The sequence below is a fragment of the Silene latifolia genome, chromosome 6 (assembly GCF_048544455.1).
Source record: "Silene latifolia isolate original U9 population chromosome 6, ASM4854445v1, whole genome shotgun sequence".
Taxonomy (NCBI): Eukaryota; Viridiplantae; Streptophyta; class Magnoliopsida; order Caryophyllales; family Caryophyllaceae; genus Silene; species Silene latifolia.
The window spans coordinates 135016159-135038909 of record NC_133531.1 but is presented as its reverse complement, the minus strand read 5'-3'; the positions used below and the strand labels follow the sequence as shown (position 1 = coordinate 135038909).

Here is a 22751-nt window from a genome sequence, read left to right as displayed (position 1 = left end):
TTGATGCGAGACTCCGAAAGGCCAACCGATTAGCCCACACATTCTCCGCATGATTGAGAATGTCGAGAAGCTGGAGACCTTTGATTGTAAGATCAGCGAGAACATTGTGATCGACCGCATGCTTCACTCACTCCACGATGGTTTTTCGCAATTTAGAGCGAATTACTATATGAATGATTTGAAGAAAAGTCCCCATGAACTGCACTCCCTTCTCGTACAGACCGAGAAGGACATGAAGTTCAGTGGGAGCTTGAAACAGGATGTTCTCGTTGTGACAAACAAAGGGAAAGGTAAGGGCAAAGCTCGAGGCAAACCTAGCGAGGTAAACCGAAACCGTTCAAGAAGTCGGGTTCAGGTAAGAGTGGGCCTGGTGAGTCTAGCACCTCATCAGGCGCGACAAAGAGCAAGAATGAAAACATGGAGTGCCATCATTTCCACAAGACTGGGGATTGGAGGCGTACATGTCCTGTTTATCATGAAGACTTAAAGGCAGGCCGTGTTAAACCTGTTGGTATGTCTTCTTCTTCTACTTTTATTCATATGATTGAGATTAACCACGCAAGTTACGGAACTTGGGTACTTGATACTTTTTGTGGTTCTCATCTGTGTAATCATGTGCGGGGGCTCAAAACATCGAACCCCTCGTAAAGGGTGAGGTGGATCTGCGTGTTGGGAATGGAGCACGAGTGGCTGCCGTCTCAAGGGGAACATATGTGATCCGACTTCCTAAGCGGATTTGAGTTATTTTTATATAATCTGCTATTATGTACCCAATCTTTGAAAAACATTATTTCAGTTTCTGCACTTGACAAACTTGGATTTTCATTTGTAATAGAGAATAATACTTGCATTTTCTCATTACACGAGATGATTTATGGCAAGGCAGTCTCCATGAACGGAATTTATGTTTTAGATCAGACGACCGAAATATTACACGTAATGAATAAAAATTTAAAGGTTGGTGACAAAGATCAAACGTATCTATGGCACTGCCGTATGGGACACATTAATGAGAAACGCGTTAAACAGCTCATCAAGAATGGAGCTATCTCGGCCTTTGATTTTCAATCATTTGGCACGTGTGAATCATGTCTCATCGGTAAGATGACTCGTATTTCCTTCAAAGGTGTTGGAATGCGCGCTGCTGACCTATTAGGACTCATACACACGGATGTATGTGGACCTATGTCAATCACCGCATGAGAAGGCTATAGGTATTTCATCACTTTCACGGATGATTTAAGTAGATATGGCTATGTCTACTTAATGAAACATAAAAGTGAATCCTTTGAGAAATTCAAAGAATACCGAAATAGGTGCAGAACCTATTGGGTAGAAAGATTAAAACACTACGTTCGGATCGTGGTGGCGAGTATCTTTCTCACGAGTTTGATCAACACCTAAAGGACTTGTGGATTGCCTTACGATTAACTCCACCGAACACCTCAATTGAATGGTGTGTCCGAACGGAGAAATCGAACACTGCTTGATATGGTTCGATCCATGATGAGTCACACGGTGTTACCTGATTCATTATGGGGTTATGCTCTTATGTCAGCCGCTCTAATACTTAACCGAAGTCCGTCTAAAGCTGTTGACAAGACTCCATATGAACTATGGAAGGGAACGGTCCCTAACTTGTCCTTTATACGGGTTTGGGGCTGCGAGGCTTATGTCAAGTGGAGACACGAGGATAAGCTCGGCCCGCGATCGGTCAAGACGTACTTTATAGGTTATCCTAAAGGAACGCTTGGTCATTACTTTTATTCGCCAACCGAACAACGTGTTTTTGTTGCGGCTAGTGCGACATTCTTAGAGAAGGAATTTATCGAGAATGCAAAGAGTGATAGAACCTTCGAATTGTCGGAGATTCAAGAACCAAGTACCGAGCAACTATTGGAGGAACCTATTCCTTCAATCCCGGCTGCGGTTAACATTCCTGAGGAACCTAGGAGGTCGGGAAGAGTCTCTATTCCTCCGGACAGAAACATTGGTATGGTCGAGGAACATGACATAGATGACGTTCTACTCTTAACGAGTAGTGAACCCGCAACCTATAAAGGTGCCATGACTAGTTCTGACTCAAAGCTATGGCTTGAGGCCATGCAATCCGAGATGGACTCTATGTATGAGAACAACGTGTGGGATCTTGTTGACTTACCTGCTAAGGTTCGTCCCCTTCAATGCAAATGGCTTTACAAGATAAAGCATTCTGTGGAAGGTCAACAAGATATCTACAAAGCACGACTAGTTGCTAAAGGTTTCACCCAAGTGCCAGGTTTGCACTACGATGAGATTTGTGCACCCGTAGTCATCTTGCGTTCCATTCGGATTATCTTAGCGATCGCCGCTTTTCATGACTATGAAATTTGGCAAATGGATGTGAAAACCGCCTTCTTAAACGGCTTTTTGGAGGAAGAGTTGTACATGGTACAACCCGAAGGTTTCATCGATCCAGAACATCCTAAGAAAGTGTGCAAGCTTAAGCGTTCCATTTATGGACTTAAGCAAGCATCAAGGAGTTGGAATCATCGCTTCGACCAAGTGATAAAAGAAAATGGATTTACTCGATCGGTCGAGGAACCATGTCTATATATCAAGTCGAGTGGGAGCAAGATTGTCTTCCTAATATTGTATGTTGACGACATACTCCCGATTGGGAATGACATACCTCTCTTAACTTCGGTGAAAGTATGGTTGAAAAACCATTTCCGGATGAAAGATCTGGGGTGAACACAAAGAATTATGGGCATCCGTATCTATCGAGATAGATCACGACGGATGTTATCTCTCGATCAGAGTCTTACATATACAAAGTCCTAGAGAGATTCAGCATGACTAACTCCAAGAAGGGTTTCTTCCTATGGCTCCAGGGGTGCATTTGAGCAAGTCTCAGGCACCCGAGACACCGGAAGAGAAAGAGCGCATGACACGGATTCCTTATGCTTCGGCTATAGGATCAATCATGTATGCCATGATATGCACACGTCCGACGTGGCATATGCATTGAGTATGACAAGTCGATTCCAACAAATCCGGTGAATCACATTGGTTAGCTGTCAAGAACATTCTTAAGTACCTCCGGAGGACTAAAGATTGGGCATTGACTTATGGAGGCGAACAAAAGCTATGCGCAACCGATTCTGTGCAGATGCTAGCTTCCAAACGGATCGTGATGACTCGAAATCTCGATCTGGATTCGTTTTTACTCTTAATGGCGCTGCATCACCGGAAGAGAGTTCGAAACAAACTGTTAAAGAGATTCTACGACCGAGTCCGAGTACTATGCCGCGTCTGAAGCTACAAAGGAAGCGATATGGATGCGTCAATTCTTACATGGGCTATCTGTAGTGCCTAGTTCGAATGACCCGATTACCATCTATTGCGACAATAGTGGTGCCATCTTCCAAGCTAAGGAGCCTAAGTCTAGCAACAAGTCTAGACATGTACAACGGAAAGCTCATCTAATCCGAGATTACGTGGAGCAAAAGGAAGTAGTGATAGAAAAGATTGCTACAGATGATAACATAGCAGATCCTCTCACTAAAGCATTACGACAAGATAAGCATGAAGGGCACGTTAATTCCATGGGAATTAAACGTGTTCCTAAGTTGTAGTACTCTTTTATGGATTAGATTCATTCCCTTTTGTACTCTATACGACATCATCGTTTTGATATTTATATATATTTTGTTTTTCATGTGGAATTGTACGACAATTTTTGAACACCACAAAGTGAACTGAACGAACATTATATTTTTCAGTCCTTAATTGCCCACATGAGCTGATAACTCTGGCAATTATTTTGTGACGTTGGTTGATGGTGGGTTCAACGAGCCATAAGTCAACCGGTTGACCCACCAATCACGAGGCGATTTATACGGATATTTCGTAGGACACAATTGTGACATCGACGTGGAGTCCTAAATGTTTTATAACATTCGGTGCCCGGTCGTGGATAGGACCTCCATGGTGATCCTAAGAGTCGATTCTTTTGACTATCGACTGTCTCTTGAGACTAAGGCAGATTTTGGGTGACTTTGGTTTCTTTCTCACGGTCATCCGTAACAGGGGGCCAAGTAGATTTTTTCTCTGGTCATTTCATGCTTTGTGCTTAGATCGGATGGAGTCGAGTTGAAGGAAATATTCCGCCTTTATCGTGTACTCGATATTTCTCGGGGCCACTCGAGGAGTCAGAATCGAAATGCATGGCCATGCTCGGATACGGATTCGTTTTATCAGTTAAGTTACTCTCTAGTCGGGGAAACCACTCTTGATCCAGATCGATTGTAAAATACGACCTTTGCGGACCCGGATCTGCAAATTGTTTTACATTGAGTGGGAGAAATTTTAAATGAATATGAGAATCGGTTATCGCACATACACTTGTACGGACAAGTGGGAGTTTGTTGGAGCTTGTGTCCTCCAGTTAGTGCGGATAACGTCATTGCACATACACTTGTACGGACAAGTGGGAGCTTGTTAGGGTTGGTGTCCTTAACAATTAGTGCAAGGACTTATAAACCTCTAAAAGGATCAAAGGGCATACTTTTGGTATTATTATCAGTTGATCCACGTTTATCAATAACGGTTGGCTTGCTAGATAAGTTTGACGTTATTGTCATACAGATGGCGGTGATCAACTGGTCCCTAAAAGTCACACCTATAGGATACGTTTGAGAGATGTGACAGTATGAAAATACAGTCATGTAGATGCCAATTTTGACTAACCGATTAGTCCGTTATTTGACTAGTAATTAGTCAAAATGTGATGTTGAGATATTACATTTAATACGGATTAAATATTATGGGCTAAGGCGAATTAAACAGTTAATTCGTAAATTAAATATAAACGATTATATTTAATTAATGTATATTGAATAAATTATACAATATCGTCTTTGTCGGACATGTATTAATAATTCAACTAACCCGTGTTATTAGTTGATATTTTAATAGCCGATAACCGATGACGATTTATAATGAAAATCGCGTCATATACATTTTAGCGGAATTGGTCGGACTACGAGTTAAAAGAAGGAGGAAGTGAAAGCCCACTCCCTCCCCTAGGCTCTCGGTTTGGCCGAACCAAACAAAAGGAGAGACTCCCTCTCCTTTTGACCTAGACAATTTCATTTTACAGAAAACTAGGGTTTTGGAGATCATATCTCTCTGAAACCTAGATCTCACATCGGAAAAACCTCACAACAGCTTTCTCAATATTGCAAGTCAATTAGAAAGTATTTCTAGCACAAGGGCATAGTCTCAGACGGTCTTGGGTGCAACAATTAGGAGGAAATCTCTGTTGATTTACATTCTTTTTACGCCGCACTACAAAGGACCCGAGGTTGATTCTTAATCCTTATTGTTTCTTTGTTGTTTTTCGTTTATGACAATATTTCACATGCTAAATTTACGTTATAATCCTTAAATTTAGAGGGTCTTATACGGATATTACCCCACAGGTGTGAGGCCCATCACCGCTCTCAATGTTCCTGTTTTTCGAACTTCGATTTATTTCTTCTACTTAATTCTTGCTTTGTTTCCTTCGCAGACCACTTTGGACCGGACTTGTCTGAGGATATCCTCCGGAGGATGGGGCTGCACAGAGACAAAACCGTTGCTAACTTGCATCCCAAGGCTCTGACCCATGACCGCAGGACGTCGCCGAATGATCTCATGGATCAGCAGCTGAAAAACTTGAATGTGGTGGAGAGGCCCAGGCGAAGGTTGTTAGTAACATGCCGCGCCATACCCGAAAAACAAAGCCTTCGGCGGTGATGGCGTCGACATCGGCTCCGCCTTCCATCCCCCCTGTTCAGAAGGAGACGGTGGAGATCGTTTATATCTCCAATGGGGATGACTCCGATGAGGAAGAGGGGTCTCCCCTTGTCCGTAAAAGAAAGCAGACAGACTTTACCGTTGTCGTTGCTTCTGCTGCGGACGAGGAAATGCGCCCTTCGGCCAAGAAGGCCAAGCACGGTATTGATCTATCCGGTGGCTCAGATTTAGCCGGTTCATCAGGCGCTGCTGATGACAGGCTCTTCGGCATGCCTATGTATGTTGATACTGATGCTCTTTCTTTTTTTTTTTTTTTAGATTTTGTAGATCAGCCGCTGTCGGCCGCCGCTCTTGTTGAGCAGCAAGTGGAGGAGAACCCCGCGCAGGCTGGTGATCGAAACGTCGCCACTGGCTCTTCATCCCAGAAGGCTTCCCCCTCCCAGCTTGTAGCGGAAAGCGCGAGGTTGATCAAGAGACTGGCGAGGTGGAACGAGCTGACCGGTGCTCGTATCATGGAGCGAGAGAAGGCCGTGGCTCAATCCGCTTTTGAGCTTAATGCCACTAAGAAGGTGGCCGCGAAGGCGAAGCTGGATCTTCTCAATGAGAAGAGGCTTAGGGGGGAGGCTGAGAAAGCGCTCTTGGCTGAGAGAAAGCTCAGGGAGGACGCTGAAAAGGAGGTCCTTGTTGAGAGAGCCAAGGCCGAGGCTGCTGCGGCCGAAGTTGAAAAGCTGCTGGCGAAGTGTGACCTTGTTCAGAGGCACGCCGACCTTTATCTCCAGCAGAGGAACGAATTCAGGGAACGGTTTCAGATCCAGGGGAAGGTGATTCGGAGCAAGGAGGCCATCATCAGGCAAAAGGAGGACGACATTGAGATGCTCCAAACTGACATGCTCCCTAACCCGTGCTCGACCCGGATCCGGGATAGCAAGCGTGCCAGGGAAGTAATTGAGGAGCTCTTTCCTCTTGATGGTTCCTTTCCGTGGGGCAAATTCAACGAGCTGTTTGACGACAAGCTCGAAGCTAAGGAGAAGGCCGTGGAGGAGAAGGCCAAGGAGGCGGTGAGGGTGAAGATAGAGAAAGAGGCGGCCGAGGAGGCGACAGTTCTTGCTGAGAAGGCTAAGGCGGCCAAGGAGGAAGCCGAGAGAATGAGGGCAGCTGAGGAGGCCGAGGCTAAGGCTGAGGCTGCTAAAGCTGAGGCTGCTAGGGAAACTGCTGGGTTGCCCATCGAAGAAGATGCTGCTACCGCTGCTGATGGCGAGCAGCAACAGACATAGGGAGATGATATCTGTAGCCTTTTGCCTTTCCTTTCTTTGTATTTTGTACAACTTTGGTAGGTGGTCTTTTGGCTTAATCCTTATGGGGACGGCCGTCGTTTGCATTTCTTGTAATTTGTTGAACATATTTAATAAGAGCTCGTTTCTTCTGCCTTCGGCTTGGCCGAGGTCTTTACCTCATTCCTTTTTCTTGTGCTAATAGTTGAGCGTCTCAATCTGTACTTAACGTTTTCACTTTGTCTCTGGCTCGGCCGAGGTCTTTTCTCGTCCTTGTCTGAGTTTTTCTCATGTTATTAATTGGGCGTCTCCTTTGTTTCCGCCTTGGCTTGGCCGAGGCAGTCTAGAGTGCGTTCCTCAACTGTGTAACGCTTCTAAGGCATTTTGATCGCTTTGCGAGTATCAACTGCGCTGGTCGTGACCGTCGTGGTGTTTGTTTCCTGAGGGTGATTGCCATTCTTGCCGGTGTGACGGTGTCAGCCGGCGAGTGCTCCTTGTTATTGACTGCCGTGGCGTCTACCACTTGGAGTGACTGCGACGGCGTAAAACCTCTTGGGGTGACTGCCGTGGCGTCTTCTACTTGGGGTGACTGCGACGGCGCCTACTTCTTGATGGAGACTGCCGTGGCGTCTACCACTTGGAGTGACTGCGACGGCGTCAAACCTCTTTGGGTGACTGCCGTGGCGTCTACCACTTGGAGTGACTGCGACGGCGTCAAACCTCTTGGGGTGACTGCCGTGGCGTCTACTACTTGGGGTGACTGCGACGGCGCCTACTTCTTGATGGAGACTGCCGTGGCGTCTACCACTTGGAGTGACTGCGACGGCGTCAAACCTCTTGGGGTGATTGCCGTGGCGTCTACTACTTGGGGTGATCGCGACGGCGCTGCTCTTGATGGAGATCTGCCGTGGCGTCTACCACTTGAAGTGACTGCGACGGCGTCAAACCTCTTGGGGTGACTGCCGTGGCGTCTACTACTTGGGGTGATTGCGACGGCGCCTACTTCTTGATGGAGACTGCCGTGGCGTCTACCACTTGGAGTGACTGCGACGGCGTCAAACCTCTTGGGGTGACTGCCGTGGCGTCTACTACTTGAGGTGACTGCGACGGCGCCTACTTCTTGATGGAGACTGTCGTTCTTGTCGGTATGACAGTGTGAGCCGACGTCTGCTTACTGATAGAGACTGCCGCTCTTGTCGGTATGACAGTGCGAGCCGGCGTCTGCTGCTTCCTAGTGACTATGGGGAAAATGAACATTTTGATGGAAGACTTGGACGATTTTTCATTAGATAAAAACATGCGTCGGGGTGCCCACAGCTGTTTTGGACACCTCCGCCGCTACATAGTGTTTTCCCGAGATTACCAGCGTCCTAATGGCTCATCAAAGGCATACCTTCCCAGTCAGCCGCTAGTTACATCCATGAGGTCGCCCTCCTGTTGTAAGGATGGACTTTTTCCTTTTTCTGACTTCTTTGCCACTTTGAGGGATTGCATGTTGCATCCTCTGGCAGCTATCTGGACGTTGACCACCTCGCCGTTCTCGTCCTTGGAGACGAGCTTATGCGCTTCCCCCCGGTCCGAGACGTACATCAGTGTTAGGGCCCGGATGGACATCACTGCGTCGGCCTCGCTCAGAGTGACTCGGCCTATGAGAACGTTGTAGGCGGACGAGCCGTCAATGACCACGAACTCGGCTAGGACATTCTTAGCCGCCTTCCCTTCGCCGAACATCATAGGCAGTCTGATTGACCCCAGTGGTACTAGGCCGGCCCCAGAGAAGTTGTACAGTGGATTGGTGCAGGGGCTTAAGTCCTTGACTCTTAGACCGAGGCTGAGGTAGCACTCCCTGAACATGATGTTCGTATAGGCGCCTGTGTCAATCAGGCACCTCTTGACCAGGTGGTTGGATATGTCCAAATTGACTACAAGTGGGTCGCTGTGAGGAGCGATGACTCCTTCGTAGTCCTTCCTTCCAATAGTCATATCGGGGATGTTGGAAGCGGGGATCGTTGTGTTGGGCACAAAGTTGATGGCCTGATATAGCTCGTTCAGGTGCCGTTTGTGCCCATGGGCGGACCCTCCGTTCTCGTTGCCCCGATGACAACATGGATCACTCCTATCCGTTCAAGACGGATTTCTTATCTGAACCGCTATAGCGTCGGTCTTTTGGCCTTTGGCAACGTACTTGCCAAGCTCCCCTTCCGGATCGGTTCTTCAATGGCATTCTTCGGATATGTCGGCGATCGTTGGTTAAATGGCCGGTGTGGCCGTGGTACTCACGATCGGCTCGTGTCACCGTCACTTTTTGGCTTGGGGTCTCTCCCACTTCGGCCCTCGTTTTTGCTCGGGCGAAGACCTCGGCGGGCGATACGACGAGAGGGTTTTATCATTATACCGCCTCGGTGGTACGTTCCCGAACTCCACCCGGCGCTGTCGAGTCTTGTTTCCTGGCAGGTTTGTCCGATCGTGACCCATTATTGTCACGGCGTCTTCCATCGGACCGTGACCCGTTGTTGTCACGGCGTCTTTCATCCGGGTTGTCCTCCCGGCGCTCTTCTTTTCGAGTGCTCGGCCTCGCCGGGCCTACCCGGTCTTGTGATAGTCCTCTACCTTGATGGCTTGGTCGACCATCTTCCCGGCGGCATCAAGCCCAGGCCTCCGCACTTGATGAGCTCATTTTTTAAGTCTCCCCTTGGGAGGCCCTTCATCGCCGCGAAGGCCGCCGCCGGGATTAATTTCTCGAATCTGCTGGACCTTGCCGTCGAACCTCTTCACATAGCTTCGTAGAGACTCGCCCCCCTTCTGTTTGATAGTTAGGAGGTCCGACGTCTCCACGGCCCTCCTCTTGTTGCAAGAGTCTTGGGCTAGGAAGGCGTCCCTTAGGTCGGCGTAATAGTATACCGAGCCGTCGGGAAGCCCCTTGTACCAACTTTGAGCCATCCCATGCAAAGTTGTTGGGAAAACTCGGCACCAGACCTCATCGGGCTGCTCCCATACCGACATGTAAGACTCGAAAGCCTCGGCGTGGTCGGCTGGATCACTATCTCCTTTGTATGATATGGGTGGCAACTTGAGCTTAGTTGGCACCTGGACTTCTAGGACGTAGGCGGCCGAGGGGTGTCGACCACGTGTCGAACGACACGCGGCGATCGGCTCCTCGTATTCCTAATCCGGCTCCTCTCCTCGTAGCGGGAAGGACTCCTTCTTCGACTTGGACTTCTTCTCCAACTCTGTGAGTCGGGCTCCTCGGCTCCTTTGGGGTAAGCCTCGTTCGTCTTTGCGGGGGCCACGCTGTCCTCCCATGAGTACGGAAGGACTTAGGTCTACCACGCCCACTTTGGGCTCCCCGCGACTTGACTTGGTCGGCTTCTCCTAGTGCTCCGTTCAAATTTCTCGGAGTCACATTTCGGGCCCTGGTCTCCTGGACGGTTTCCGCCGCTCTTGTCGGCGTGACGGTGTGAGCGGCGTATTACTAATTAGGTCCGGGAGCATTTTCGGTTTTGCTACGTCAACCACATGTCCCATGATGGTGACCTGGTTGGTATGGCGGCGTGTGTCGTATTATTGGCATCCCGAACTCCGGTTGGATTACTCCCCCGGTGGAGGGCTGCACGACTCCAGAATTGTTGAAGGTATCATCTTGGTAGAATGCGGTTTCGTCGGTCACGACTGCGTCTTGTTGTTTCGACATCTTCTTAGCTTTTTGGGTGGGTTTTTGTTGTTGTTTTTTTTTTTTTTTGTTTGGAACTAGCTTCTAGTAGCGATTTCCCCACAGACGGCGCCAATTGTTCCGGGTGTAATTCCAGAGCAGATATTCGTTACCACTCGTAGCTTGTAGAATGTCGTCTTTGGTTGAATCCTTCTTTCCTTAATTGTTCCTCTCGGCCTCTCCTGCAACAATGAACGAACTGAGGGCTTGGCCTTGTGCCAAGCGTACTCACTCCGACGCTCAAGTCAGTAAACTTAAGGGATAAGTTGTTACTTGGCTGAATGTATATTGTAGAGAGATAAGGAAGATTATACCAGATGAATAGTGTCTTTTAGGTTAAGTTCTGGATCCTTTCCTCAATGAAGGTTGAGGAGTATTTATAGACTTTCACCTTTTGTCACGTAGTGGCCAAGTGGCCAAGTGGCTAGCAGGTGGAAAGACTGATCTACCCCTCGGCTGAGGGACCTATGGCAGGCCGGCGGGCCCTGTTGACCCACCGCCGAGGGATCTTGGATATGAGTACGCGGGTATGTGCCCCACCGGCAAGTTGCCATGCCGAGACCAGTGACAGTAGCCGATGGGTCGATCGGCTAGGGTCGTCTAAGCCGTTGACTTGCTGTGGATATCTTTGACCTTGCTCAATATGTTGACTTGGTCAGCGGTGCAGAATATGCCCCATCAGAATCTAATTTGAATTATTTATAACCTACTTATATTATATTTTGGTATGTTAAATAATTAACATCTCAATACATCTATTAAACTATAAAGTTTAATAAAATTGTATAGATTCTAAATTTAATATATAATTTCATGATGATAATAATTAATACCATAAGTATGCATATTTATATTAATTTATTATTTTATTTTAAGGAAATTGACCATCTTCTAGTATTCTATAAATATTTAGGAAAATTGAGCATCTTAATTAATTAATTATTTATTTTATTATAAGAAAATTGTCATCTTAGTTAATTATTTTATTTTAAGGAAATTGATCATGTTTTAGTCTCTTACAAATGTTTAGGAAAATTATCAAGCTTCTATATAATTTAATTTTAACCCAAACTATATAATATTTGCATGGAGATCCCTTAATCGGGTCCATCACACGGTGCTAGTGATTTAAGACTATATAGTATAATTAATTTGTATAACTTTCTTTAATTACATTGAAGTCCCTTGGTTTCTGGATTTAATATATAGTATTGATTTCAAGTATAAACAAGAATCAGCCCAAAACACATTTTATCCTCATTCTTATCATATGAACTTTTTTTTATTTAAATGTTATGATTATTAAACTAATCTGTGTTTACCAGTGTTTTGATAATATTGTTTCAGATTGAAAGTCAAATGAGGTATTCATCAAATTTATTTATTTCATTATTCAAGAATTGAGTTTATTTAAACATATATTTTTGTTTTACAGTTAAGCTATTGTCAAAATATGTTTATAAATCGCTTATAAATGATTAAGATTTGAATGACATAGAGAATTTAAGAGATTATTACTATTATTATTATTATTATTATTATTATTATTATTACTATTATTATTATTATTATTATTATTATTATTATTATTAACTGTTCTCTCCGATCGAGTCATCAAAGAAATATTAGTCTAATATGTAACTGGGAGGTTGTCAGGTTGATGTAATGTCATTTTATATGTTTGATCAATTGACTGAGTTGTGTGAATGCATATTTGTTATTTTGTGTGTTTGTGTATGTAGACTTAGAGGGTCAAGTTATTTTGTGTGAGTTATTTTGTCTACGGGCGATTTATTGGCTAAATATAGTAACTATGTTCAACAAGTTGTACTTACATTATTATATTATTATTATTATTAGGGTTTTTCTAACGTGTGCCCTTATGGTACACATTAATAACCTAATTATGATAAGATTTACAAGAGATTCTCACTAATTATGATAAAAATGAGTTTAAACTTGAATATTTGATGAGAATCTCTTACAAATCTTACCACATTTAGGTTATTTAGGTTATTATTATTATTATTATTATTATTATTATTATTATTATTATTATTATCAACTTTTCTTCCCGATGGAGTAGTCAAAAAAGTATTAGTCTAATACTAGTTTAGACCCTATGTAATGAATGTATATAGACTTTTTTTTCCAATAAATTACTTATATAGTAGTGGTATCTCATTAGTTGTTCATTTTTCTCGTCACTGCATTTTGCTTGAAGAAATAAAAAGTTAAAACTGAAAATTAATTAATAGAATTGAGTAACATGTTGAAATGTATTTTTTTTATATCACAAAACTAATGATGCTTGTAGTAATGGTGGTTGGAGGGTGAGGATGGATTGACGAAGATTCAATTGGTCAATTATGGGTTAGTTTGTGCATCGATGCCGTAACGGAGTCGAAACTTGTATTCCCTGGTGATGATGCCCATGGAGGTTAACGGTTATCCAGACAGCGGTGTGAACAGAGGTGGAAGCTTGGGTGGTTGATTAATTTTGGACAAAGGAGTCTAACACATGGTGGCTGGAAGGAGGTGGTTGACAAGGTGTGGTGAGAGGCAGGATGAATAAGTGAGTGAGTTTGACTGGGAGAAGAGGGTGTTAACTGTTAAATATCTTTATATTGATTATATTATTAACTAAAGTGGCAATAACCTGTTAAGCAGGTAATAGGTCATCTAATTCTATTTTCAGAGAGTATAACCAAAAGTTGGTGATATTCATAGTTAATTCATTGGTCAGAGTATTTTGAGAAAAACCGCCCTAATTCAGAGTATTCCTATTAAATAACGTTTAGATGGCATAGTTTGGAGTTTCAATTGGTCTCCCTTGTGACGGGTTACCATTTGTGGCGGATATTTTGTGAGATAAAATGGTAATAAAATGGGTTAGTGGAGAAAGGGGACTACATGAATAGTGTTGCAGAGAGAGAAAAAGTGAGTACTTTGTGAGGTAAAATGGTATCCGTCACTCAAAAGTGACGAATATGTGCCGTCACAAACAAGAATTTGTGTTGGAGTTTTTATACGGGTAATAAATATACTCCACTTGCCCACTGTCATCTTATACGTCATATTCTTAGCTTGCCTACGTCACTACATGTGTATCAATGAGGCTATATATACGTCTCTATAAAACTTTCATGAGAAGATATATTAAGAGCAATTAGCAACGAATAAATAATAATAATAATAATAATAATGGAGATTAATATGGCGTACGTGATTCATTCATTGGTATGGCTAGTAATAGCATGTCTCTTTTGGTGGTGGAATGAGATATGGTATGGAACCTTGGTTAGGGCTAGGTGCAAGTTGTTAAATGTTAAATTACCACCAGGTCACTTGGGGATTCCTATATTTGGGGAATACTTCACATTTTTATGGTATTTTCATTTCCTCCATCGTCCCGACCGTTTTATCACGTCGAAGATGCAAAAGTAAGTTGCTATATACTACTCATCTAAAATATACTCCCTTTTATTCACTTAATCATACCATTTAAATAAAATGTTATTAATATATATTCAATTAATGGTATAATTAGTGTAGATCCCAGTGCTACAACACGATATTTTTTAGTTTTGTTTTATAAAGAGACATTCTCATTAAATTAATTGCATAAATTAACTGTACGTATAATGTTATAATGTACTAATATAATCATAGTAAGAGGTATAGAAAATGAAAGTTTATTACAATCAAAAGAAACTTTAAGTTGAGTTATTTTTGTCTTAAACCATTTTTACTTTACTATAAAAATTAACTCTAATGATATATCATTGCATGAAACTAATTTATGATATTAAATTACAATTAAGTGATGTAAAAATGTCAAATTTAATTAAAACGCATATAAAACTTATAACAAAAACAGATAAAAGCAGTATACCACGAACTTAAAGACGATTTACGAATAATTAGACTAATATTTTTTTTAATTAAAAAAATACACAAAAATTGTTACGTCCTTTAAAATATACACCATATTGATGAAGGCTAATATAAGAAACAGATTTACGTAATTTTAGTGTGCAAGTGATGATCACAATAATTATGATAAAGACTGCATAAGAAGAAGTTTGCGTAATTTTAGAGTGTAACTGATGAAAAATATATTTATGGAAATGGAAATGATTGCATAATAAATTATGGATTTTAATGAAAAAGTCATAAATATGAATTTTAATTAAAAGATTAGAGTTTAATCATAAGAATATACTAATTGAAAAGATAATAAAGTAATGAAAAAAATTATTTGTTACCTTATTTAGCTAGATGCCTTTTGGACGGAAAACTAAGAAAATTTTTATTCTCTTAGTAGTAGGGGGAACGAAGTAGTAGGGGGATTCGAGTGAAAGAGAGAATATACACTTTCTTAAAACTTTTGAAAAAATTTAACGAAATTTGTAGACAAAGGCTCCTCCGGTTTTTTAACTCTCCCGTTAGTAGGGCCGAGCAAAATCGGATATTCGATTTGGATGTTAAAATTGGATAAGATATCCGAATTTAATATATCATTTTTCCTGATCCACATCTGATCCGAATAATTCGGATATCCGAAAATCTGGAATCCGAGATTTCGGAGATCCAGATTTCGTAAACCGGATTCGATCCCGATTTAAATGTACAGTAAAAATTTCGCCGAGGCTGGTGTTATTGGGCTATTGACAGACTAAAACAAAGGCAATTTCGGTCCATAACGCATTTTGCAACCACTAAAAAGGGTAATGTCTTTGGTCGCAGAAATTAGAAGTGTTTATTACAAATTTCAAAACTAGTCTAAAACCCGCATAAACTAAACATAAAGTTTTCCTTTATATATATATGGTATTCATATATTCAGATTATTCGGAAAAATCCGGATTAAATATCCAATTTAAATGGTATTCATATATTCAGATTTTTTTTCCGGATTTCGGAAAAAAATCGGACCGAATATTTTTTTGCTTTAGACAAATTTGTACTCTCCAACAAGAGTTTTAACACAACACATCTTGACTTCTAACAAGAAATTTTATCACAAAAATTACTCAATCTGACAGACAAGGTCATAAAGTCTTCCATTACGGGAGGGAAAATATTCAAATTTACCCAATATTTGACATACTCCGTATAACCTTGACAAGTATAGGTACGGGAAGAATAATGAAGGGGCATACACAACGTTTCTGTACGGATCTCCAGCCATAATAGCATGCTCACCATCACTTTGCAAAAAAATATTAACAGCAACAACAGGATTTAAACAAGGTTGGCCCTCAAGTGAAGTATTAGGACCTCATTCAGTAATAACTATTCATGGATTACGTCATCAACACATCAAGAGCCTCCTCGCAAGTGAGTTCAACCACCGTAACGCGCTTACTCGGGTTGCGCTACAATTCCAGCCTTGTATCGTTGCTGCTCTACAGTCATGGTTTCAAATGGGTAAAATAAATGCCTTCTATCAAGTAAAAAAGGTAAGCCAAGTAATGTCTGATTTATTAATATTATTATTATTGTTATTATGTGCACTCAAGATTCATCTTTTGAATTGCGTGTATTTTTAGAAAGCACTTGCCTATTTACCATGTGATCGAACGTGATCCCTCTATTAATTTATACTCTGTATACAATAATAAAACCTAGTATAAAAGATGAAAAGACGTTTGAATTTAACCTTGTACATGAAATGAAATTAAATAGGTAGCACTGGAGTTTATGGGAAGGTATATGAGTGGTCTAGAATTAGGTCCCGACATTGATGCTCTTGACAAGTTATTCTCGGCGGTGAATGAAGGAGTTAGAGCTCAGCCATGGAACTTTCCAGGAACGCCTTTTCGTCATGCCCTCCAGGTTTCTTTTTCGCAAAGATTATTAAAATATTGTGAGTAATTAGTATTGATGGAATACTTATTACGAAAAATACCGGAATAGTAAATACTTCGGCCATACTGTTTATGATTTATCCTTTATTATTACATTAAAACCAATGGTCTTTACTTTGTTAAATATAGTGTCGAAAGAAGCTTACCGAAAAACTGACGTTGCAATTGGCGAAGAAGAAAAAGGAGGGTAAGGAAATTGGGGAAGAAAGTGATATGATGGATAGGTTAATGCAAAGCAAGGATAAAGAAGGGAAACATTTAAGCAATGAGGAAGTGGTAGATAATGTTTTGAGCAACATTGCCATAAGTTATATTGGTATTGCATATCTCGTTACTTGGGCCATGTACTTTCTAGCTAAGAATCCCCATGTTCTTCAAAAAATCCGGGTAATATACTAATTTATACCTTTATTACTTAATAATTGCTTATTATTTGCATTGGTAGAAAGTTTAACATTTCTTATTATTTACATTATAAACAACACAAATACTCGTGTTAGCTAGTTTATACGAGTATTATGATAAAACACTTTTTAATTAACCCAAAAACCTATGGCCTTCCATGTTTTAATAACTTTCATAAGTTATAATATGGATGATTGCATACAAGTGTCTCAGAATTATTATGTCATGATGTACGAAATTTAGACAACAGTTAATGTGGTGGTGAATTGATGTCAACGTTTACGATTATATTTTACAGGACTATGTATAAATTTATTATGTTTGATTCAAATTAAAACAAATATAGTTATTATTAAATACACTATAAATTGTATTGAACATTGTAAAAAAAAAACAAATGTTAGTTATGTGAACCTCGTTCGGTCAATTAATTTAAATGTGGATAATGTAAATAAGATGAGAGAGTATGTCATGCAAAAATTTTACAATTACATGTCAAAATTTGAAAGTTACAATGCAGACTTGGCAAGTATTAATTTTCTTCGATTTCAAAAAAATCGAAAACTATGAGTTTCAATGCTGAATTATGTATTTTTTATTCGAATGTCCATCGATCACACTTTCTTTTTGGTGGAAAGAGGGAACTTAATTAAAAAATAGAGTTTTCGAAGATAAAAAACCGATCACAATTTAAGTACCATTATATGTATGGACAATAAAATGAAGATAAATGTGGTTAAAATTACAAATAATCTTGAGTAATAACTTTATATGATTTAATGATGTCATAGAGTTAAAACGAAATGCATATAAAGTCATTCTTTTAAGTTAATCTTTCATTGTCCGACCTTTCATATATAAAGATTACTACTTATTTAAAAGAACAAGAAAAAAACCGGGTTACAGAATTTACCACAATTTTTTTTGTATTTCTATGTTTATTCAATTTTTCAAATCCTAGACCATCGACATTTGTTAATTTAACATATTCATATTGTGATATTGATAATATCAAATACAAAAATCTAGGAAGAGAATATGGAAATGGCTAGGGAGAAAAATGGTGCTGAGGTGACATACGAAGATCTCCTGAAGCTGAAATACACAAATAAGGTGCGGAATATACGAGCTATCCCTACCACTGTAATATTTAAATTGTTATATCTGTGGTTTTTTCTATTTTAGGTATCGGTTATTCTTAACGGTGGATCCAAATTACAATGTGTTTGCCTTGACATCATGATATTATAATCTCATTCAAATTACTAACAAAAAAAGTTTGAATCATTCAAATTACTAACAAAAAAAGTTTGAATTTGATACATATAAATTAATTGAGGATATATTTTAACTTCTCAAATCAATTCATTCGTACTTTAGTTTGATAATTTGTAATGTCTAAAAAGAAATCATATTCCCTACATTTGGCAAATACTCCCTCCTATTCAGGTTTTCTTCTCTATTTTCTTATCCGGTAATTCAAGATTTTTTGCCAATTTTCTTTTTGGATTGATTTGTGTGGTCCAAATTCAATAGCATGTGGAGTAGTGTGTTTTGTGTGGTCTAAATTCACTTTCTCATTTTTTTTGCAAAAAGGAAATGAGAAGAATATAGTGAATAAAAGGGAATAGGTTTCATTGACATTTTTGACTGTTAAGGAATAAATCAAATTAAATATATTCGTAAAAAAGGGAATTATACTTCATGTATTATGAGCTGGTACAGTTAGTTAGATTAGTTAACTAACTTACCATAGATTAAGGAAGTTAGTTATAAACTGTTATTGGTTGTTATGCTCAACCACCGACTTATTCTTCCTATATAAGGACATCATTGTGTAATAAATCATTCACAATTTAATGAAATACAATTCTACAATTCTATTCTCTCTAATTCTTACTTAGTTATTCATAATCTTCTGGTTCATGTTCATCAATATGAATTAGTTTCATATGGTATCAGTCGTTTTGGTTACGATTCTACACTTCCGCCATTAACAAAACTTAAAACTCTCATTTCTCTTTTACAACTTTTCTCTTTCTTTCATTAACAATGTCAGACACTTCAGAAAACAACAGTCTTTATTCTCCCTTTGATGATCCGCTGTTCTTGTCTCCTACTGATCAACCCAGTCTGATTTTATCATCATTTTTGTTCGATGGTACCAGCTTCCTTCAATGGCAACGTGAAGTTGTTGCTGCTCTGCTGTCCAAGAACAAGAGTGGATTTCTTACTGGGGAATGTTCACTTCCTGCTTCATCTGATAGGAAGCATAATCAGTGGATCAGATGCGATTTATTGGTCAAGCGGTGGATTCTTAACTCCATTATTCCTGGTCTTCGTGAGAATTTACAGTTTGCAGTTTCTTCCAAGGCTTTATGGACAGACATTGTTGAGAGGTATGGGCAACCTAATATTCTGGAGGTTTATGAATTAAAGAAGGATCTTGGTAAAATCACTCAAGATAATTCCTCTCTCATTGAATATTATGGTAAACTCAAGAACATATGGGAAAATTTGGATCATATGGATCCTCTTCCTTATTGTACTTGTGGTGCTATGAGTCAATGTTCTTGTCAGATGTTCAAGCGTTTGGTTGAAAGGGAAACTCAAGCCAAATTGTTACAGCTATTGATGGGGTTAAATTCTGGATATGAGCATGCTCAAACTCATTTGCTGTCTATGGAGCCACTGCCTCCCATAAACAAAGCATTGGGAATGTTACAGAAGGTTGAGAGGCAAAAGCATATCAATGATAATGCTGCTGAGGTTTCTGTTGAAACAGCTGCCTTTGCCTCCAAGAAGAGGGGTTTTCAGCATGTTTCTCATGAATCTGGTGCTTCAAGCAAGCGTCCAAGAGATGATTCAGATCCTGATTATAAACTATGTTCTCATTGCAAGAAGGAGGGTCATTTAATTGAAGACTGCCATCGTCTGAAGACATGTACTTTCTGCAAAATTAAGGGCCACATTCAGGAGAGGTGTTACAAGTATAAGGCATTCTTGAAAGGCAAAGGGAAGTTTGGTGCTAGTTCTGCTGCTAATGTTGATACGTTCCCATCTGATCAAGATTTTGGGTATCAAGAAGCCTCTCCACTTGAGCATCAACCTGCTATTTCACAAGCAGCACAGTTCTCTTAGTATCAGTCATATATTTCTCCTCATGTCAATCCAGACTTTGTTCAAGGGATCATTCAGTCTGTCACAAAGTCTGTCTTGCAGCAGGTTTTTAAGGGCATTTCTGAGCTTCCTTCTAATGAATCTTCTGACCTGAAATCCTCAGTTAATTTTGCTGGTATGGTTCCTCCTTCTCATGTGTTTACTGCTAGTTTAAATGGTTTTAATGGCCAGGACTGGATAGTGGATACGGGGGCTTCTGACCATATTACTTCTAATATTCTTTTGTTGCATCATGTTAAAATTCTTGCTAAACCAATTTATGTGGGTTTACCAGATGGCACTGTTAAAGTTGTGCACAAAACTGGCCAGGTTCATTTGACTGATCACATAACCTTGCATGATGTCCTTCTTATACCAGATTTTCAACAAAATCTGTTGTCTGTAGCACGCTTGATTACTTCTACTGGTTTAACTGTGTGTTTCTTGAAACATAAATGTGTTTTTCAGGACCATACAAATAAGATTGTTGCTGAGGCACAAAGGATTGGGAATCTCTATAGATTTAGAGTACTGCTTAGACATGTTGTACACTCACAAGTGTCTGGTTTTAATAAAGTTAGTTCACTAAGTCACTGTAATATCAATGCAGCTAGTGTGTCTGATATAGCTATCCTTCATTCTCGTTTTGGTCATAGTTCTTTAGAAAAATTACATCATGTACATGGATTGAATTTGATAGGAATAAAACAGTTTCATTGTGAAGTTTGTGTTTATGCCAAGCATCATGTTTTGCCATTTCCTAGAAGTATTTCTCATGCTGCTAAATGTTTTGATTTGGTACATGTTGATGTTTGGGGGCCATATAAGGTTCCATCTGTTTCTGGAGCCAAGTCTTTCCTTACTATTTTAGATGACCATTCCAGAAACACCTGGACCTTTTTGATTCAGAATAAGACCCAGGTTCCTGGTTTAATAAGGGGGTTTGTTGCTTATGTTGCAACTCATTTTGATGCTAAAATTAAAACTATAAGATCTGATAATGGTTCAGAATTTTTTCAAGTACAATGTAAAGAGTTTTTTAGAGAAAAAGGTATTGTACATCAGAGGAGTATAGTGGGCAGGCCTCAACAGAATGGTCGAGTTGAGAGGAAGCATAGACACTTGTTGGAGGTTGCTAGAGCACTTAAGTTTCAGTCCCATGTTCCTATCAAGTTCTGGGGTGAGTGTCTTCTTACAGCAACTTACCTGATCAATAAAATGCCTACAAAGCTTTTGGGTTGGAAAACTCCCTATGAATTGTTGTATAAGGAGTTGCCTAAATATGATGAACTCAGGGTGTTTGGGACACTGTGTTATGCAACAATGCCACCAACATCTACTGATAAATTTACAAGGAGGGCAAGAAGATGTCTTTTTGTTGGGTATCCATGTAATCAAAAGGGGTATAAGTTGTATGACCTAGATAAACACATTATCTTTACTAATAGAGATGTGGTTTTTAAGGAGGATATTTACCCCTATCATGGTGTTTCTGCTACTTCTCAAGACCCACAGTGTAGCATGGACGATTTTTTGGTGCTGCAAGATGATCAAATCACTTCTAATTTTCATCCAGCTACACCTTCAAATACACCAGCTGGTGATTCTGCAACTTCAGTTGCTGCTGATCAGGCTGTTAATACATCTTCTGAGAGTGTAACAGCTTCACCTACTGCAAGTCTTCCTGATCAGTCAGTTACCAATAATCCAACTGATCAGTGTCTCAGGAAATCAGATAGGTCAAGGAGACCATCTGTTTTATTATCTGATTATGTCTTGACAAAATCCAAAAGGAGTCATAGTGCTTTGCATGTTCAGACTATGAATGATCTAACTACTTATGATAAGGAGTTTGTTCTTTCCCTCTGTAATGTGGTTGAAGAGCATGAGCCACATACTTATGCTCAAGCCTGCACAGATGAGAGATGGGTTATTGCTATGAACCAAGAGCTAAAAGCTCTTGAAGACAATCACACTTGGGAATTAACTACTCTACCACCAAATAAGAAGGCTATTGGAAGCAAGTGGGTTTTCAAAATTAAGCATAAAGCTGATGGGACAGTTGAGAGGTTCAAGGCAAGGTTAGTTGCTAAGGGGTATAACCAAGTGAAGGATAAAGATTACAAGTTCACTTTCTCTCCTGTTGCCAAGTTTGCCACTGTTAGGACTCTTTTGGCTGTTGCATCAGTCAAGCATTGGTCTTTATATCAATTGGACATAAACAATGCATTTCTACATGGGTTTTTAGATGAAGAAGTCTATATGAAACCTCCTTTGGGATACATTTCAGCAAAGAAGGGACAAGTTTGTAAGTTGAAGAGATCATTGTATGGATTAAAACAGGCTTCAAGGCAATGGAATTTGGAAATAACCAAACATTTGCTTAGTCTGGGCTTTTTACAATCCAGGAATGATTACTCCTTGTTTACAAGGGTAGATGCTGACACTAAGAAATTATTAGTTGCCCTCATTTATGTAGATGATGTCCTCCTCAGTGGTGATGATGAGTCAGGGATACATGCATTAAAGGAATCCCTGCACAGTAAGTTCACC

At 40.4% G+C, this 22751-nt stretch overlaps 2 protein-coding genes across 2 annotated transcripts; both read left to right on the top strand.

The window, feature by feature from the left end:
• Positions 1-417: 417 nt before the first annotated feature.
• On the top strand, positions 418-18290 carry LOC141588746 (ent-kaurenoic acid oxidase 1-like). The gene is made up of 7 exons (XM_074410173.1): positions 418-511; positions 6100-6171; positions 15997-16226; positions 16453-16602; positions 16764-17021; positions 18069-18182; positions 18225-18290. The coding sequence occupies exons 1-7, from the start codon at positions 418-420 to the stop codon at positions 18288-18290; spliced, it is 984 nt and encodes a 327-aa protein (XP_074266274.1).
• An 801-nt stretch (positions 18291-19091) lies between these two features.
• On the top strand, positions 19092-20180 carry LOC141588745 (uncharacterized). Its single transcript, XM_074410172.1, has one exon. The coding sequence runs from the start codon at positions 19092-19094 to the stop codon at positions 20178-20180; it is 1089 nt and encodes a 362-aa protein (XP_074266273.1).
• The last annotated feature ends 2571 nt before the right edge of the window (positions 20181-22751 follow it).

Excerpts from the sequence above, each read along its gene's own strand:
- LOC141588746 (XM_074410173.1), top strand. The coding sequence starts at position 418 with ATGGAGTGCCATCATTTCCACAAGACTGGGGATTGGAGGCGTACATGT. Across the intron at positions 512-6,099 it reads AGGCCGTGTTAAACCTGTTG|ATTTTGTAGATCAGCCGCTG; the intron begins GTATGTCTTCTT and ends TTTTTTTTTTAG. Across the intron at positions 17,022-18,068 it reads ATGTTCTTCAAAAAATCCGG|GAAGAGAATATGGAAATGGC; the intron begins GTAATATACTAA and ends ACAAAAATCTAG.
- LOC141588745 (XM_074410172.1), top strand. The coding sequence starts at position 19,092 with ATGTCAGACACTTCAGAAAACAACAGTCTTTATTCTCCCTTTGATGAT.